This window comes from Ochotona princeps, chromosome 10, assembly GCF_030435755.1.
Source record: "Ochotona princeps isolate mOchPri1 chromosome 10, mOchPri1.hap1, whole genome shotgun sequence".
Lineage (NCBI taxonomy): Eukaryota > Metazoa > Chordata > Mammalia > Lagomorpha > Ochotonidae > Ochotona > Ochotona princeps.
The window spans coordinates 67879711-67898465 of NC_080841.1; the positions used below are offsets into that span (position 1 = coordinate 67879711).

The window sequence follows — 18755 nt, forward strand, 5'->3', positions numbered from 1 at the left end:
AGAGGATTTAAAATGGCAATATTCACCGTCTAACTCGCTACCATGTTTGGAACTGAAGTGGTTCTGTTCCCTGGAAATTGTTCATATTTGTTCATCTACAGATGCAGAAAACCACTGAGCCAGGGGACTCCTGGGCATGCGCAGTTGAAGAGTACCTTAGAATACTCAACATTTTAACCTCCAGCTATCGATCTTTTTATTTCTTCTGAAATAGAGACTATGCTGTTAAGAATCCATTGTAAAAACCAGCGCACATGTGGCTAAAACTACGCATTAAGGACATGTTTTATTTCATAAGAAAATAAAACCACATACAAAAAGTACTCCCGGCCCAATCATGAGGATCCCAACTCCTGGTGCAGCTTTCTTGTGGACCCCCCACCACCAGAAGGCTCAGATGGGCAGGTGGGAGTCAGCCGAGCTCCAGGACCTTCTGCCTGCCTGCCCGTTGGGCTGGAGAGCTCCATCACACCCTGGCGCGAGCAAGTGCTTAAGACAGCCCAGAGCATGGAGGGATCCTTGCAGTTATGCTGGCGTGCCCAGTGCAGAAGGAGCTCCTCCCTTCGCCCCAGCGTCTGAGTGCACAGGATGCAGTGGAAGCCGGAACTGGACCACAGCAGAACTGAGTGGGAGCTGGACGTCCCCGGGGCCTGCGCTGGCTCACTGGTTCCTGGCTGGGTGCTCTCCTTGCCCAGGAGGGTTTCAGCTCTGTGCTGACGGTGCAGGTGGAGCTGCCCGTGGAGTTGGGGGACTGCTGCAGGATAGTCTTCATTGGGCTTGGCAGGTTCCCCTCTCTCAGGCCTCGGTGTCTGATCCAGGGGCGCAGCGGCATCCTGCTGTTTAACCAGTTCTTCTCGGGCACCTCTGCTTCCTGCTAAGTTCCCCTCCTGGTGCCCACCCTGAATCTCCTCCCCGTGAGTGTAAAGCAAGTGAAACTCCATGTCGGCAAAAGAATGGGCGGTGATCTGACAGCGGCCGCATCGGATTTGCAGCTTGACCTCCTCAGCCTGGCTGCTGAGGAGGAAGTCTTCCGCGTTCCACTTGTTTTCCCTGAAAAGGCCAGAAACAGTTGCCGTGAGATGCATGGGCACAGCTCCCCCTCTCTGCCCTTAGCCCCAGGGATCTGAACACCTCAGGGGGAGGAGAAAGTGTGGAGGAACAGTGGGGGCGGAGGGTGGAGGGGATGGAACACTGGCTGCCTGGGTGGCGGCTAGGCCATGGTCATGCAGCACCAAGCTTGCTCTCTGCTCATCCCCCTGCCAGGAAGTGGTGCCTTGCAAATGGGAGATTCGAACCTGGTTAGGCTGAAAGTGCAGGGGTAGGGGGTCAGCTCTGGGCACTGGAGCTGTGTGCTCAATCCAACAGATCCCCTGCCACAGGGGCTCACGGACAGGTGATGCTGTGCTGTTTAGATGTAAAAGCTGCAAATGTGACGTGCAGGGAAAGTGAAGGGCAGAAAGTACGTGTAAACTATTAGGAAATGCCTGTAATAACCCACAGCTTCATTTTCTGATGTAAGTATACTCTATCACAACTGCCCCCAGGACAACTTACAGTATACTTCAACAGACTTACTATTTATTTGATGAAGAGTGGAGAGAGGGGCGTGGGAGCCCGAGGGAAGAAGGGAGGAAGGAGAGGCGGGGAGAAAGAGGGGGAGAGATAGTGCTACCATTCACGGGTTCATAGCTCAAACGCCCACACCCACGACAGCTGGAACTGGGCTAAAGCCACGTGTGTGCTGGAACCCCGTTACTTGGGCCACCTGGCTGTCTCCCCAGGTCTGCATTTGTCAGGAGGCAGGAGCCAGGAGCCTGAACTCGGGCTTGGGACTGCGGAGGAGGCAGGTGTACTAATGTCTGGGTCACTCGTCCATTCCCCCTCCCCTCCCGTGCCACACTCTTTAAAGGGCACTAACGCTTTGAGCCTGGCTGACCAGATCAGCAATCCAGGAGAAACGAGATTGGCTACCACAGAGCCTACAAGGATTATTTATTCTTTTACAAACTCTCCCGCCCGGAACTGCAGTCTTCACCTTCCTGGCCCTCAATCGGGGCACTTCCCTTGTCGAGTGCTCACCTGTCCAGGGAGGCCGCAGGGCCACGCACAACGGCCTCTGGATCCTTGCTCTTGGACGCGTCCCCGAGCTGTGGATCGCTGGGGGCAGACTCGGTGCTGATCACCACCCGGTGCACTTCCTTCAGGTGGCCTAGGTAAACGCGGATGTGCCCGAACACCTTGGCGCAGAACTCACAGCACATGAGCCTCTTGAGCCGGCTGTCGCCATGGTGCAGCCGCATGTGCGTGTTAAGGCTTCCTGCGCGCACATATGCTTTGCGACACAGGCGGCAGCTGTAGGGTCGCCTGTTGGCCAAGTGCGTGTCCATGTGGTCCCGCAGGTGCTGCTTGAACTGGAAGTGACGGCTGCAGACCTGGCACCTGTGGAAGGGTTTCTTCACACCGCACAGGACATTCCGTAACCCAGAGATGGGTCTGGTGGACAGGCTGCTGTGATGAGAGTGGTATTTTGAAATGGGCGAGCCGTCCGACATAGCGGCCTGTCCTAGGCTGCTGGGAGCCTGGGCTTGGAGTAGAGCCATGGAGGATGCCAGGGGGGCCAGGGTGGGTAGCATGAGGACAGGTTTGGGCATGATGCTCCGGTACTTGGTCACAGCTCCGGGCTTGGGGTCTCGGGCCTCCTGCAGGTCTGGCTTTGTTCGTTCCTTCCCATCTCTGCCCTTCCTCCTCCTCCCCTGGAATGTCACCGTGTCCTCCGGTGCCTTGCGCTTTCTGGCTCGCCTCTTGGCTGCACCGCTACTCGGTCTGGCTTTGTGGTTGACGTCTGGCTTAGGGGCTGCACAGAAGGCTCTTTCACCCAGACTCTGCTTGGGCACCTGGGACGCTGGCATCTCACTGACCAGAGCTTTGACAGCTTGGGGGAACCCTTCTGGGTTGGCCGTTCTCTGCTCATAGTCTGCCCCGGGTTCCAGGCAAGGACGCTCTGCAGGGCAGGCCTTTGGCTCCAGCTCGGAGACCACCACTGCTGCTGTGGTTGTCCTTGTTCTCACAATGGGCAGCTTGCCCCTGGGGACTGACACCCATGGCATGGCACTTGACATTGTCACAACCTTTTCCAGGTTGGATGGCGCTTTACACTTCCCACTGGCGACACCAGGGGGCTTCCGGGATGCTTTCCTGTTTGTCAGGGTTGCTTCCCTGGTGGTCTCGGTAAAGCTCTGTTCGACGGACGTAAGGGCTAGGGTGGCAGGACATCTGTTGGTGCCTGGAGTGCTAGGGTCTCCACAGCTGTCCAGTGCAGTCGCTGTGGCCATGCCCAGAATGGTGGGGGCTGGCTCCAGGGAAGGAACTCGCTCAAGTGCTCTGGGCTTGGCCCTGTGATTCTCGGGAGGGCTCAGGCTGGGTGTCTTTCTGGATCCTCTGTCACTGCTTGGGGACTTTGTATACCGTGGGATGGGCAGCTTCAGGCCCAGGGGTTGTCTGGGTTTCTGTCCCGGCAGTGCTGCAGCTACTGAGGGCAGGGCGACAAGAGAGAAGGTCCCGTCCTGGCCAGAGACCTGCATCAGAGTGTAGTTCTGGGTGGGCAGCCCCAGGGGCTTGGAGGTGAGCGCTGGTGGGGGGCATGGCAGCACCCGAGGGGGCAGAGCTCGGGGTGCAATCTTTGGGGCAATGGCTCTGAACTGTCTCTTGCTCTTGGATCCTCTCCCACCATGCGCCATCTCAGGAGGCTCACTGGGCTCACCTGCAACAATATTGAGTGGTCATTGGGAATTCAATCCTCAGCCTGTTGGTTCTGTCAGGAATGCAGGATCTATCTATCCTCCCCCATTCTTCTGGGCACCTGTCGGTGACCTTCAAGACCCACCCAAGTCAACCCCTGCCCATCTCCCCCAAGGAAGGATGTCCTCCTCCCCTGGAGTTCCCTCGGAACCCCAGCCATTTGCCATCAATCACAGAGCTTGCCGATGGCCAAGACCTGGCCCTGCTCATGAGGAACCCCGAGTTCCAGCCTCCCCCAGCATCACAAGCTGCCAGCTCTCCCTCTGGCACAGCCTGCCGTATACTTTCCACACCTGCACTACTTTCTCAGTTGAATCTGAAGCTTGGGATGTGTGTGAGGCAAGGGTACCATTCACTTCGGTGGCTCTCACTCTGTCTCCAGCATGAGACAACTGCTGCTTGTATTATACTCAGTTGTCACCCACTTTCGTAGTGGTGGTGGTGTGTGTGTGTGGGGAAGCGGAGGGAACTCCCACCGCCTGTGACCCCCTGGCAGTGTGATGTGCTTCTGGGCTAAATGCCCAGCTGGTGTCGTTGTTTTCCCCTGCGACTTGTGAATTGCTTCTCACACCTTTCAGACTTGTTTATGTGCTTTTGCAATTAAATTGCTGCTTATTTAAAAGGCTGATGTGGCATCTAAAAGAAAAAGCCCAAACCAAAAGATACAAGGTGATAAATAGAGAGGTGGAGACAACATAAAAAAAAAAAATACATGACTCCCATAGAAAGAGCCCTCTGGGATAGTAATTGGAGCCCCCCATCCCCCTTTTATTTGACTAACAGAGTAACAGCTCCTTCTTTCCAGGTCCATTGCCCTGGCCTAACACCAACTCCTCCTGCCTCAAGAGAACAGCTAAGGAGGTAGTCTGGCACCCTGCTTCAGCGGGCTGAGCCAAGACCTCAGGTCGCAAGGCCTGGCTGCCTGGCTTCGGCTCCCATGGCGGGGCACCTCCTTCCACTCCCGCTTCACAAACTGTAGGCACCAACACTATCCTCGGGATGCGTTCTGCTCCCATCGGCCCTTTCCATTAGATGCACAGACCTGCCGTCGGGGAACACATGTAAGTAAACCTCTCGCTGAGCATGGGGCAGAACACATGGGCATTTATAAGTGGCATGAGATAAAAAAAAGTTTTTAAATAACAGTATTTCAGGGGCTTTTGCCCCTGCATGAGGTTGGTGGTTAGGTGTTGACACAATGTTTTGTTTTCGGAACATCTGGATGTTGTAGATAGGAGTCCAAGAACTGTTTCCTGGCGTGGGCATGGTGGTGCAATGGGTTAAGATTTCTCTTGCAGTGATGGGCACCCCACTGGCAGAGCACTGGTTTGAGTCTGATCCAGCTCCTTGCTGATGTGCCTGGGAAAGTAACAGAAGACGGCCTAGTTCCTTGGCCCCTGCCATCCACATGGGAGACCAGGATGGAGCCCTGGTTTCAACCTCCAAGCCCTTGGTTTCAACTTCATGCAGCCCAGGCTGATGTGGGAATGAATCAGTAGATTGAAATTCATTCTCTATCTTTCTTCCTTTTCTTCTGCCATTCTACTTTCAAATAAGCCTTAAAAAAAAAAAAAAACAACTATGAATTTTGGGGGATCAGGCATGCAAATTTGATGAAACTGACCAAAACAAAAAAAACCAAAAAAAATCATACAACTCCAGATGATTCAACCTTGACTGTAAGACCTACAGTCTACTAAATTGATCATTTTGGCAGGAAGTTGATTCTGTCAGCAACACTGACATTTCCTGAGTAAAGCAGTGTGACCACAGTGGAAGTGACTTGAATGCTCACCAACTTGTTTTCAAAAAATGAATAGCATTTGGGGAAGAAAAGGCCTGTTCTGACCCATTTCACCCAGTGGCTCAGCTGATGCTATGACATGACAGGCCAGGATGGGCAGGGCCTGCTGCTTTCCTTCTTCGTTTTCCTACCAGAAAGCCCAGGAGGAAAACTCCCTGGTCACAAGTATCACAGAAGTCACCATATGGGACAGCAGTGTTTGCTTCTTCCTGCTCCGTGAGCTTGCACTTCCTCAGTCCTGCTTTCGCAGCCTTTTTCTTTAGCTGGTTTTCATTGTAAGCCTCGCTGTATCATCTCTTATGGAGAAACAACTGCAGAAAGTTCTTACTAAGGCCATGCAGCTGGGATGAGCAGGATTTGCAGAAAGCCAAAAGCCCATGATTGGTTTCGATGACCTTGAGAAAAAGCCTATCAGGTTCCTAATAAGCATCTTTGCATATTTAGATACAACAGAAGAAAAGTTGCTAGGAGATTCATGTATAGTTTTTTTATAATTCTTAAAATATTTTTTTTTCAAAGTCAAAATCAGAGAGATTATTCTTGCAAACACAGGTTCACGTCCCAAATGGCTGCGATGGCCAGGGCCAAAGACAGGAGCCATTAATTTCATCTAGATCTCCTATGTAGATGGGCCGTCTTTCACTGCTTTCCCAGGCCATTAGTAGGTAGTTTGGAAATGGTTTGGAAATGGAGCAGCTGGGATTTGAACTGTTATCCATATGGGATGCTTTCATTTAAAGTGGTAGCTTAACCTGTTGTACCACCATGCTGGTTCCAAATTTAAAAAAAAAGTTTTACTTATTTGGTAGGTACAGTGATACAAAGGGGGGGGGGCAGGGCAAAGAGAGGAGGGAAGAGAAAGTGAGATCTTTCACCCACTCGTTCACTTCCCCAAATGGCTGCGGTAGCTGGGGCTGGACCATGCCGAAGCCAGGAGCCCACAATTCCATCTGGATCTCCTAGGTACTTGGGCTATTACCTGCTGCTTCCCAAGCACATTAGCAGGAAACTGGATTAGAAGCAGAGAAGCCACGACTTGAACTGTTACTCCTCCATGGGATGTGCTTAGCCTGCTGCACCTCAGTATCAGCCCCACTTCTGGCCCTCGCTACTTCTTTACTGACTGAGCAAAAAGACACAACGGGAAGAGTCAGCTCTAGAGCTGTTTCCTCCATCACAAACCCCCTGGAGACATGGGGCAGGTGATGTGTCACAGCCTGCTCATCCATTCTTGGCCCATGTTCTTCAGCTGCCCAGGGTCCTTGCAGTGGTCTTCAGTTCACAGGTCTTTGGGGGCAGACATCAGGGCCGATCCTTGGCTTCAGCTTTTCTATTACCCACCTGCCAACAGTGACAACCCCTTTGCTATTCCTTACACATGCTGGGCATGCCCCTCCTCAGAGCCTGGCCTTGGCTGCTCCTATTGCCCCATGGTCCTCATGCTGAATCCCTAGTTCTTGCAGAATCCCTGCCTCACAGGGCCTCTCCCCTAGTTTGCTTGTCTCACCACTTTATTTAAACCCCAGCACCTGTCAGAAGGAACACCCAGCTCACTCCTCTGGCTTTAACTTCCTCTGGAACCCCTGGGCCATCGAGCACTGATGGCCTCTTTTCCCCATGCTGGGCTGAATACATCTGCTTTTAGGGCCTAGAAGAGCATCCAGTGGGAGCAGGGATTCCATAAATACCTGCTGAATTTGTTGAGTGCCAATAATATGATCCAGGAAGTAGCTACTTTATGCACGTGGCCTACAGAGCTTTGTAAAGGGGCGGGAGGAGGGCAGTGCTTACGAATGACTAAATATTTCAAGATTTTCAAAATGCAGAAGCAAACAGAGGCTATGTTCTTGGGACCCCCACTCCTGAATCCCAATCATTTGGTTGCACAGTAAGTAAATGGGCTGGTGGTGCCAATGATGAAATAAAGCATTTGAGAAGAGGGGACAGGTGAGGTGGCAAGAGAACAGAGAACAAACAGCCACTGAAGAGAGTGCTGCCAAGGACGCAGGTAAGCCTAATGAGAGGAGTTCGAGATTCTGGGGAGTACAGCCAAAGCAGCAGGACCTCCAGTGGGCAAGTAAAGCTCCAATGCAGAGAGTGGGCGGAGGAAGCTGCTGCAGTAACCACTTCCAGGCAGGTCCCTAACGACGCAGGTCAGTAAGGGGCTTCCAGAGGCTGATGGCAGAGTGTCACAAAGTGATAGCTGATAGTTTAAGGTTTCTAGAAAGAAAGGGAACTAGACAGACCCTACATAGCCGTGTCAGAGGGAGGGTGCTACTGAGGAAACACAGAAAGTTGATGTACTGTGGCTCATCTGCCTAAGCCTCAGACCTACAGGAAGAAGCAGGCCAACTGGGGCTGTGCACTGAGGACAGCCCTGAGGGTCTCAGGCTTGACAGGCCTGCTCACCCACTCAGCTCCCCTCAGTGTCCCTGTGCGGTGTGCTGTGTACGCCAGGTGCACAAATTCCCATGTGTCGGCTCCCAATCAGCCATCACCTGCGGCCTCCCTCCCACATGGGAGACCTGGGTGCAGTTTTTGCCTCCTGGCTTCTGCCCAGCCCACCCAATCCTGGCTGTTGCAGTCACTTGGAAGGAGTAGGAGCCATAGACGGAACATTTCTCTCTCTCTCTCTCTCTCTCTCTCTCTCTCTCTCTCTACCTGCCTCTGTATCACTCCGTCAGATAAATACAAATAAATAAAAAAGGAATCCACAAAATCAGAAGCTAATCATAAAGACTGTCTGGAGCAAAAGGGATATGGCTTGATCAGGGAGCTTCACCTCCCCAGACCTACCTGCTTCTGCATTAACACACATAGGGTGAAAGTCAACAGTGAAGGGGATATTGGGTCCATCTGTGAGGATGGTTAAGGACAGGGAAACAAACAGGTGCATTGGAAAAAAAAAAATACAAAGCAACAGAGAGAGGGCAGAGCACTACAAACAGAAGGAACGACTCAAGGAGCTGCTCAGAGGTGTATCCAAAGGGTGCTGAACGCACAGTCACCCAACATGAGATGTCATGTTATGTGGCAGTTCCAAAGCAGAATGAGCCAGGGCAACCTCTCAGAGATGGGAGATCCCAGGACACCACTGCCTGGATTGAAAGACGGCAGGTTCACACACACACATGTCCTGTCACAGGGGGTGAGGTATGTCCATGCCACAGGCTACAGAGGGCCTGTGGAATCATCTGGTCTGGTCATTGCAAGACCATTCCACGCAGGACTCAGAATCCAGTCAGTGGTATATTGGGCTGATCTTTTTTTGCTCGGTACCTTTGTGTGGCCTGTGGGTGAGGGAGAAAGGGGAGACTAGCCTTTGTGGGGTTCAGGGACTAGGATACCAGAAAGTCAGGAGTGGGAGAGGGGCTCATATCCACTAATGCCTCTTAAAACTGGCACAGGAGTGCACAGAAATACTTGCTGAACAAATGAAAGAAAAAAATCAAAGTTTGCTACAATAATGTTTTGTTTCTAAAAAAGATGTTCTTAGCTGAAAGGCAGAGTTATAGAAAAAGAAGAAAGAGATCCTCCATCTTCTGGTTCACTCACTGATGACCACATGACCAAGGCTGGGCCAGGCCATAGCCAGGGTATCATTTGGGTGGCAGCGGCCCAACAACCTGAGCCATCGTCAGCTGCCTCACCAGGCACGTTAGCAGGGAGTTGGATCAGAAGTCGAGCAGCTGGGACTCCATTTGGCACACACAGGGGATGCCAACATCGGCACAGATGGCAGTTAAACTTGATGCACTACAGTGACATTCTTCCACTGAATCTTTTTTTTTTTTTTTTTTTTTTTTTACGATTTACTTATTTGAAAGGCAGAGTTACAGTTAGAGAGAGAGGTCTTCCATCTTGTGGTTCACCCTTCAAATGACTGCAAGGGCCAGGGCTGTGCCAGGAGCCTGGGATCCAGAGTTTCTTCAAGGTTTCCTATGTGGGTGCAGGGGCCCAAGCACTTTGGCCATTTCCCAGATGCATTAGTAGGGAGTTGGATTTGGAGTGGAGCAGCTGGGATTTCAATGGGTTCGCCTATGGACACCGACATCTGTGCAGGTGGAGCTTCACATGCTGTACCACAGTGATGGTCCCCACGGGATCAGCTTTTCAAAGCTACGTCTTGAGGCATCTTTGTGATGAGGATTTTTCTGATGACTGTGTCAAGCCAGACACACAGAAAGCAGCTCCTGGTTATTGTTTTCCTTGATGACTGAGGGCCAGGACTTGCTGATGGTTTGGTGATCTGACAGATGTGTGATCTCCTGAGGCGAGGCCCTGACAGGTGCAAGCCTCATCACCCCTGAGGGCCAGTGGAGTGAACTTGTGGTCTCTTAACCACAAGAAGTGGAGATCTGCAAGGAAGGTCAGTTATGCAAGCGTAACTACAGCTGATTTTTTTTTTTTTTTTACTAATAATAAATTAGTCTAAACAACAGGAAATCCTGGAGAGGCTAAAAATTTCAGTATGCTTTTTAAAACACTTAGGTACTAAGATTATGACTTCTTGGCCACAGAACTACCACAGTGGTTTATTTGGCTACACTGTTTCCAAAGGCCTTTTACAAATGGTGTGATGGGGGGAGGGAACCCTCACCTGCAGCTCCTAAATTATGCCTGAGGAACGGGGCACTAAATAATAAAGGGAAGGTTCCTCTGACATTCGTAATTTTTGGAAATCCTGTGAAATTACCTGGAACAGGGTTAAAGAGACACCCAGGACTTGCAGGTGCTAAACATGGACTTTTATTAAGTGGAGACATAAAGGGCAGAAACTGCACTCGTTTTTGCACAGGGACTCGGCAAGGATGCTTCACATTATGACTTTAAATGTGAGCTGGTCTTTGCATGGTAAGTGAATTAAAATAATGATTTTGAAATAAAAAAAGACATTTATGGTTTTCAGGAACCTGATCTCACTGTGGATTACTGGGAAAGCCATGAGGTGGGGGAGGCCCTTACCAGGGCTTGGAATGTGGTGGGCCAGGCCCTCTTAACTGAGTCCTCACCCAGGACTATATACTGTTAGGTGCCTTTTGCAGGTTCAGAAAAACAGAAACACGAGGCTGGAGGTGGTTCAGAAATGAGCCGCCAAGTCCACCCAGCCCAGATTTCTTCCCTTCTAACTCAAAGCCAGAACCTTCCTTTTCTTTGTCCTCTCTTCCAAAGTGAAGAGTTGAGGTGAGGAATGACAGACAAAGTTGCCCTTGTCACTCCCTAAATGTCAGAATACCTATGAATTTTAGGGAGAAGATAAAAATAACCTTTGATCTAGTGGCTTATCCAAACATGTCTACTTTGGTTAGAAGACATGGACATCTCAGAAAGAATCAATGGGGGATTATAGCACTTGGAGGTAAAGGCAGATTTTCCAAGTGGCTTTTACACTTGCTACTTCCCTGACATAGGATTCTGACCAATCTGGAATGGCTGCTGGACACCTGTTTGGATAAGCTGCCATGTCTATCCTCCTTTTACTCCTATTACCACCATGTGCCCAGCTCTGACAGAAGAATGAGAGTTCAAACAGTCCCAGGTGCTGATGTATCATCCAGCTTTACCAAGCTACTCGATGACACAGCTGGCCTAGCTGGCACAACTGGTGTGAAGAGACAGGACAACTCTCTGGGCAGTTACAATCCTTTCACTGCCTGATGCCCACTGGCAGTACCAAGGCCGGCATGTTCTGAGCAAAGCTGTCTGGGCACATCGTTGTCATTCCCTCTAGTCGGGGAAGGGGGTAAAAGTCTGGGCCTGCTACTTGCTCCTAAAGGGGAAAGCACACAGTGGAAGAGGATGTCCCTGGTCTAGGGGCATGCCACGAGGACCCAGGAGAAGAGCAGTCAAAAGTGTGGCCCTGATGGCTTAGGTGTGCTTCCTGTTCCCCTGAGTCCCAGTTTTGGTTTTATTCCTGGATGTCTATTCTGCCTCTGGCATGGCTTTCCATAAAGGCCAGCTATTCCAGTTGCAATTCCGACTCGTTTCTGAGGTGGTTACAGCACACAGGGTATGACGCTGGGAAGTCTGGCATAAAAGGAACGCCTTGTGAACAAGGGATTTACAGCTGCAGGCTGTTGCAAGTGATATAAGCCCAACTTGCTACTGTGTGCCATCTCCGCAGGCTGCACAGTCAGAGTCAACGGGGATGGTGGCAGTTGCCCTGGGAGGCATGTGGGTGATGGACACACGTCTTCTCCTGTTTCTAAGGACTCACAGTGGCAAACAGCAATACTGGTTCGCATGTCTGAGCCACTAAGACCTCCCAGAGGTGTCCTGTTTCAGACTCGGATTCCAGGAAATGAGAAGTGAGCACGCTTCCATTGGCTCGTTGGCATCCTGAGTCTCGTGTGGTCATTTCTCCTCGGCACATCTGTTCTGCTCGGCAGAGCCACACTCTTGGCAAAATTCCTCCTTCCCCTAACACCAGGTCACTTCCTTGCAACACAGGCCATGAAGTCTGCTTGCCAAATGGGAATGGGAACCCTCAATTTTTTGAGCAATAGACTTTCACTATCTATACTGACTCTTAAATATAATCCTCGTGATAAGAATATTGTATGAGGCTGGCACCATGACTTAGCAAACTAAGATTCTACCCAGGGCATCAGAATCCCATATGGACACTGGTTTGAGTCTCATCTGCTTCACTTTCAATCCAGTCCCCTTCTAATGTGTGTGGGAAGGTAGTGCAGGATGGCCTGGGTTTTTGCGTCCCTATACCCATGTGGGAAACCTGGAAGAAGCTCCTAGCTCCTGGCTCCTGGCTTCTGACTCTGGCTGTTGTGACAATTTGGAGAGTGAACCAGCAGATGGAAGATGTTCTTTCTATAACTCTGCTTTTCAGAATAAAATAAATAAATAAATCTTTTTTAAAAAAAGAATATCTGCCATGCAGATACTTGAAATGCACTAGCTCACTTCATTTCCACACCAGCGTTAGCAGCTCGTCATTTTTTTTTAAAAAGATCTATTTTCACTTAAAAGATTTACAGAGATAAGGAGAGATACAAAGAGAGATTTTACATCTGTTGGCTTATTCCACATGAGGCCTCAACTGAACTGATCTGAAGCCAGGAGCTTCCTCTAGGTCTTCCACATGGGTGCAGGGCCTAAGGCTTTGGGCCATCCTCAACTGCTTTTCCAGGCTGTAAGCAGGTAGCTGGATCGGAAGTGGAGCAGTTTGGTCATGAACCAGTGCTCATATTTGAAGCTGGTGCTTGCAGGTGGAGGGTGAGCCACTGCACTAGCCCCCTGCTATTGTTGGTTTTCCAGACCAAGATTTCTGAAGCTGGCAATGGCGGTGCTGGAACTTGAATCCTGGCCCATCAGAGTCCAAGGGCTCCTTTCAGTTATGCATGTTGACTGTGAGTCAGTCTGTATGGGTATGGCCCCTTGCCGGTTGCTCTTGAACAAACCAGGGAGGAAAGTCAACTCCCTCAGAGGTGTTTGGCTATCAGGGACCCTGTGACCAACACTAAGGGCTTTGGCTCTGCCTCTGGAGGGCAGTGTGGGCAATGGCTGGGGTTGGGACGAGGACATCATTAAGAAAAAAACTTTGAGGGTTGGGCCTTTTTGGTGAGGTGGTTAGGATGCCACATAAGGATGCATGGGCCCAGGTTGGAGGCACGGCTGTGCTTCTGACTTCAGCTCCCTGCTCATGGGAACTCTGGGAGGCAGCAGGTAGCAGGTTCAAGTACCTGGGTCCCTGACACCCACCTAGGGGACCTGGCTGCTGGGCTCCTGGCTTCCGCCTGGCCAGCCTTGGCTTTGGAGGCTTTTGGGGAGTGAACAGGGACGGGAGATCTCTCTGCCTTTGCAGATGGGAAGGAAGAATAGGGAAAGGGAGGAAAGAGAGATAGAGAAAAAGAAGCTTAAGATAGCATAAGGATGAAAAGAAGAATTGGGCACTAAAAGAGGAACTAAAACCCTGAAAACAAATTGCATATGCAAATACATCATGAATTAAAGAGGAAACAGACATTTTTTCAGGGAAGAATTTAAAAGCCAAATTGCCTCAGGTATTAATGGTAACAAGAGATTAAAATAACAGTGTGTTCTGTCAAATTTGGGTAACTGATTATTCTTTTGAGGCCATAGCATTAATGTCTGAAGTAAAGAGAAAGTCTGAAAAGCTTTTTGGATACTGCTGTGGCATAGCAAGTAAAGCCATGGTGTGCAGTGCTGGCATCCTGTAGGAGCGCTGGTTCAAGTCCTGGCTACTTCACTTCTCATCCAGCCTTCTGCTAGTGTGCCAGGGAGAGCAGTGGAAGATAGCTCAAGCTTTTGGGCCCCTGCACACATATGGGAGATCTGGATGAAGCTGCTGGCTTCAGCCTGGCCTAGCCCTGGCCATGTGGTAGCCATCTGGAGAAGGAATCAGCAGGCAGATTTCTCTTCCCCTTTGTAACTCTGCCTTTACAATAAATAAAAGCATCTTTAAAAGTTCACCAAAAAAAAGAGTGAATGAGATTACTGGAGAGGTGGGCATTTGCTGAATCAGCCATGACCCCATGGAAATACCTCCTGAAAATCAGCTCCTGTGGGCTGCAGAGGTATGCCTCTTAGCAAAGCTTCACCAGCCAAGGTCAGGACAGAGCCTGGATTTTGCAATCTTGGGTTTCCACAGTAGCTGGCCTGGGGAGCTACACGGGGTGAAGAATACCTCCCCTCTAGTGGGAAAAGCACAGAGCCAGGGTTCTGACCTCAGGAGGGGCACGCTGTGCCAATGTCGAACCGAGGACATGTGTCTAATCCCATTCCAGCAGCAGTGCCATCAAAAGTGACGGGCTGTATTTGCCAAGACGTTCTTCATAAGCCCAAAGCAGGCTTCCTTTAGGCTGCGGGACCATTTTGGAGGGACACAAAAACCTTACACTTTCAAAACAAAAGAGCCACACAACTGTGTCTTCCATCTTTGTTTCTGATGCATCTTTGGATCACAAGTTCCATCATTCATCTTGGCTGCCAGCTGCTGCATTCCTCAGCTTTTGTGCCCAAGGTGTATGTAGGAGGGCACAGAGCTGGAAGGTCGTGGGTTGTTAAGGAATAAAGTATCCCTTCATTCTTGTGCAGCTGCACCTGGATGGTTCCTCATTTTGTCCAGTCAAGGGCAGCTCCTTCATGCAGAGAGGCCACCTACAATACTCACCACATGTGGGAGAAAAGCAAGAGCACTGGATATGACAAGCTGTGATATAACCAGACAGACACTGCCAGAGCTGACCAGCTATGTACAAATTCAGGTCACAGTGTGGGAAGAAGCAGGAGTTAGTTCTCCATCTGCTTGGTGATCAAAAAATGCAGTGGTCTTACAGTTCCCCTGCCTTCTGCCTGCCTCGTGGGGATGTCTGTGCTCTCAGAAGACTTGTGCCAGAGCTTCCCCTGGGGCAGACCACCCTCCGCTATCTTCCTGCGGCAATTTGCATGGGGACCCTGGACCCAGGACTGGAAGCCTGACCCATCATCCTTTTACTTGTTCCCAACAGGCTTCCTTGTGTTCCTCGGTGGGCTGGCCCAGGTTACTCCCGTTCTCTCTCCAAGACACCACCTCTGCCCTATACCCAGAACTCTCTCGTTCTCTCTCCTTCATGACTTTGGACATGAACTGCATGGGAAAAAGAGAGGCCTCTTTGTGGGAACTCATTCAACAGTCCCTTCTTCCTTCTGTTTTTTTTTTTAAGTTTTTAAAAACTTTTATTGGAAAGTCAGATTAACAGAGAGAATGAGAGACAGAGAGAAACATTTTCCATCTGCTGGTTCACTCCCCAAGTGGCCACAATGGCCAGAGCTGAGCTGATTCAAAACCAGTAGCCTGGAGCCTCTTTCAGGTCTGCCATGTGGGTACAGGGTCCCAAGGCTTTGAGCCATCCTCTACTGCTTTCCCAGGCCACAAGCAGGGAGCTGGATGGGAAGTGGAACAGTTAGTACATGAACTGGTGCCCGTATGGGATCCTGGCAGATGCAAGGTGAAGATTTAGAAATACTGAGTGATTGCACTGGGTCCCCTTTTGTTTTTGATTACACTACACAAATAGATTTATAAAACCTTCCTGAGAGGAGGACTGAGGGTAAAGGAAATATGTGCATCCACATCCTGCCTAGAATAAAAAGCACATCTTAGAAAAAGGTTTCACAAGCCTGTTCTCCACTCCCCTCCCCTGCCCCAGGCCTGCTTGGTAGACCCTGCATCCCAGGGTGGGGGGCTCTCAGCTCTCGGGGAGGTCTAACCCAGGCCTTGTCTATAGGTGGTTGTTATCTTTCTCTGCCTGCCTTGTCCTCAAGGGAACATATCTGACAGGTAACAGTTGAAAAGGCAGGGATGGGGGTGTTGGTGTGTGGAGGGCTTGCTGAGTTCACTGCCAGCTCAATCCCTAGCAGTCTTACCCGAGTGTTATTTATGAAGTAAGCAGGCTGCTAATGGTTGAACCAGGAAATATGGTGGAGAGCCCCCCAGTGGTCCCCTGCACAGGCCTCATGTCCACTCTGGGCTGTGGTCTTATTCCCATCCTGTAGGTCCCTACTTTAGGTCACGCAGACTTTCCCTGCCTCCATTCTCCCACGTCCATTCCTCCCACCCCTTGCTAGGAAGCACAGAAACACAGAGCTTTGGCCAGGACACAGACTGTACCCCTGACCTGACACTTCACTTCCCCTTGCCCCTACTTCTCGCAGGGTCATGAAGCTGCCTGGAGTGACAGCTGGACTTGGACTTGGGTCTATCTGGCATCCAAGCGATCCTCTGTTCCACTTCAACTCACAGAAACCCTAGTGATGCTGTGCAACTGCTCTGCTTAGACGTCCGGGGAGTGCCATGGGATCTGTCGCAGGATCTCTCTGCCTCACCTTTGCCAGTAGGGGAGAACCGTCAGGAGAGCAAGACCACACCTTCTCACTATCTTAATGCCAGAAAACCAAGTTGGTTGCAGGTGTGTGGCTCAAGTTGTCCCCCCAAGGCAGTGCATGGGCTCACCCACCTGCCTCAGGCTCCTGACCCAGGTTTCCTGCTATATGGACCTTGGAAGGCGGAAGCAGCAGCAACAGCTTGGGCGGCTCAGTTTCTACCACCCCTATGAGGGAGTTTCTGACTCCCTGGCTGCTGCAGGCATGTCTCTCAACTACATGAAGCAGAGAGGTGGTGATGAAACCTACACAGGGCGATCTATGACACCCTGACACTCAGACATTAGTCTTCCTGTATGAGTAGCCAGCCTCTTTAGCACAGCCACAGAAAATAAGCCAGGTTTCTACCAGATCCTGATTGTTACAAAGCAACAACTGCACAGTCCACTTTATGACACTTTTAAGCACTGGTAAGATAGGCTTTTTTTTCCCCCTTATTTTGTGTTTAAATGAGCAGAAGTGGAATAGAAAACCTGCACCAATCACTACTCAGGTCTTCCATAATTTTAGCAATCATACACATTTCCTAGGTGCTTTTCTAATCTGAAACCACCAGCTTCTATGACTGAGATGACTGAAAACAAAAGTCTAGAAAGTCTAACAGAATTGCTAATTTCCTCCCACCGCAATGAGCCTTGCTCCTTCAGAGGATATCAGGGCTGTGGGGCCTGGTTTAGATGTGGGGTTCTCTCCTCCTAGTGGGGGCTGATGGAGGGAGGGGAAGTTAAAAGTTCCTCAGAGACAAAAAGTCACTTGTGTTACATGTGAGATGGGCAGCAGGTGTCTGGCTTTGGTTCTACCCCGCCTACCCAGGAGTCTGAGCAAGATGCTAATTCTTCATCTGCGCTGGTTGTTGTTTTCTCTGACTGAAGCAGAGCTTCTCGGACTAAGTTCTGCAAGCACACAGGGCAGGGTCTTGGTGTCGGTGTTGCTATGTGGGAGAAGAAAACTGGCATGGTTTTAAATTTCACATTAACAGCTACATTTTAAGAAGTTCCTACTGACAAGCAGGGCATTTTGGTATGATGAAGTATCAAAGAACAGTATCTACAGTGATCTGAAATAACAATCAAAATACTTCTTCCCTTTGTAGAGAGTGTAAAACTGGATTTTCTTCAAACATCACAACCACTTATACAAGAAGGATCAGATATGAAGCTCCAGCTGTCTTCAAAGAAAAATATATTTTTTAAAAAAACACCACCACCCAAGTCAATGTCTGTCTTCTCACTAATTGTTTTCAAAAACACAATTTCACTAAATGAAATTATTTACGTTAGTGTTGATAAGCTTACTATTCTTAGTTTTTAATCTACCGACAAATTTATTTTCTGCTCACCATGAGTCTGATACACATTGATAGTTCAAACCCTCACTCAAATTTGCTCATTAGAGTCTCCAGGAGTTTTAAGAGTGCTCAGGGGCCCCCAAACAAAAAACTTTGAGAACCTTTCAACAGTTCACTTCTCTCTTCTGACACTCTGTGACTATGTGTGTATGTGTGAATGAGAAAAGAACATTAAAACTGGAAATGTCTTGATTTTATTATTACTTTTTTTCTTATGTCTTTCTCACATTTGTCTCTGAGAAAATAGATCAATAGAACAGAACTTGGGTCACTAAGCATTTAAAGTCATTTACCCTAAATAAAATACAAATTATAATTAATATGTCACTAGATGGCAATGTCAGAATAAAAGATGAAGTAACTAGATGGTTGGGACTCCTGGGGTGCAGCGAGCCAAGTTGCCACCCGTGATGTGGGTTCATGTCCCGGCTGCTCCACTTCCCACCCAGCTCCCTGCTCATGGCCTGGGAAAGCAGTAGATGATGGTCCAAATGTCCAGGCTCCTGTGCACATGTGGGAAACCTAGAAGAAGCTCCTGGCTCCTGGCTTTGGCCTGAGCCGACATTGGCCTTTGCAGTCATTTGGAATAGATGGAAGATCTCTCTCTCTCTCTCTGTTTCTCCCGCTATATAACTTTTCCAAAAAAACAATCCCTTAAAAAGTTAATCAAGTTCTTGAAAATGTAAAATATGTAATACTTTATAAACTTATTTTCTTTGTCATCATGATATACTTTAGAAATTATAATCAAGTTGATGACTTTTATGTTTCCCATCGCTTTTAAGGGATATCATTACAAGATTCCCTTGGCAGTATATGTTTTTTTTCAAACACAGAGCAGTGTTTTTAAAGGGCTTTTAGTACAAAATGCATTCAAACCATTTTAAGTTACTTAACAAAATG

At 49.5% G+C, this 18755-nt stretch overlaps 1 protein-coding gene across 1 annotated transcript in view; it reads right to left on the reverse strand.

Moving 5' to 3' along the window:
- Positions 1–335: 335 nt before the first annotated feature.
- The window catches only part of ZNF438 (zinc finger protein 438), a 137321-nt gene continuing 118901 nt past the window's right edge, over positions 336–18755 (reverse strand). The window contains exons 6-7 of the mRNA XM_012927909.2: positions 2080–3760; positions 336–1050 (exon numbers count right to left, since the gene is read on the reverse strand). Coding sequence (XP_012783363.2) covers positions 336–1050; positions 2080–3760 — 2396 coding nt within the window. The remainder of the gene's footprint in view (positions 1051–2079; positions 3761–18755) is intronic.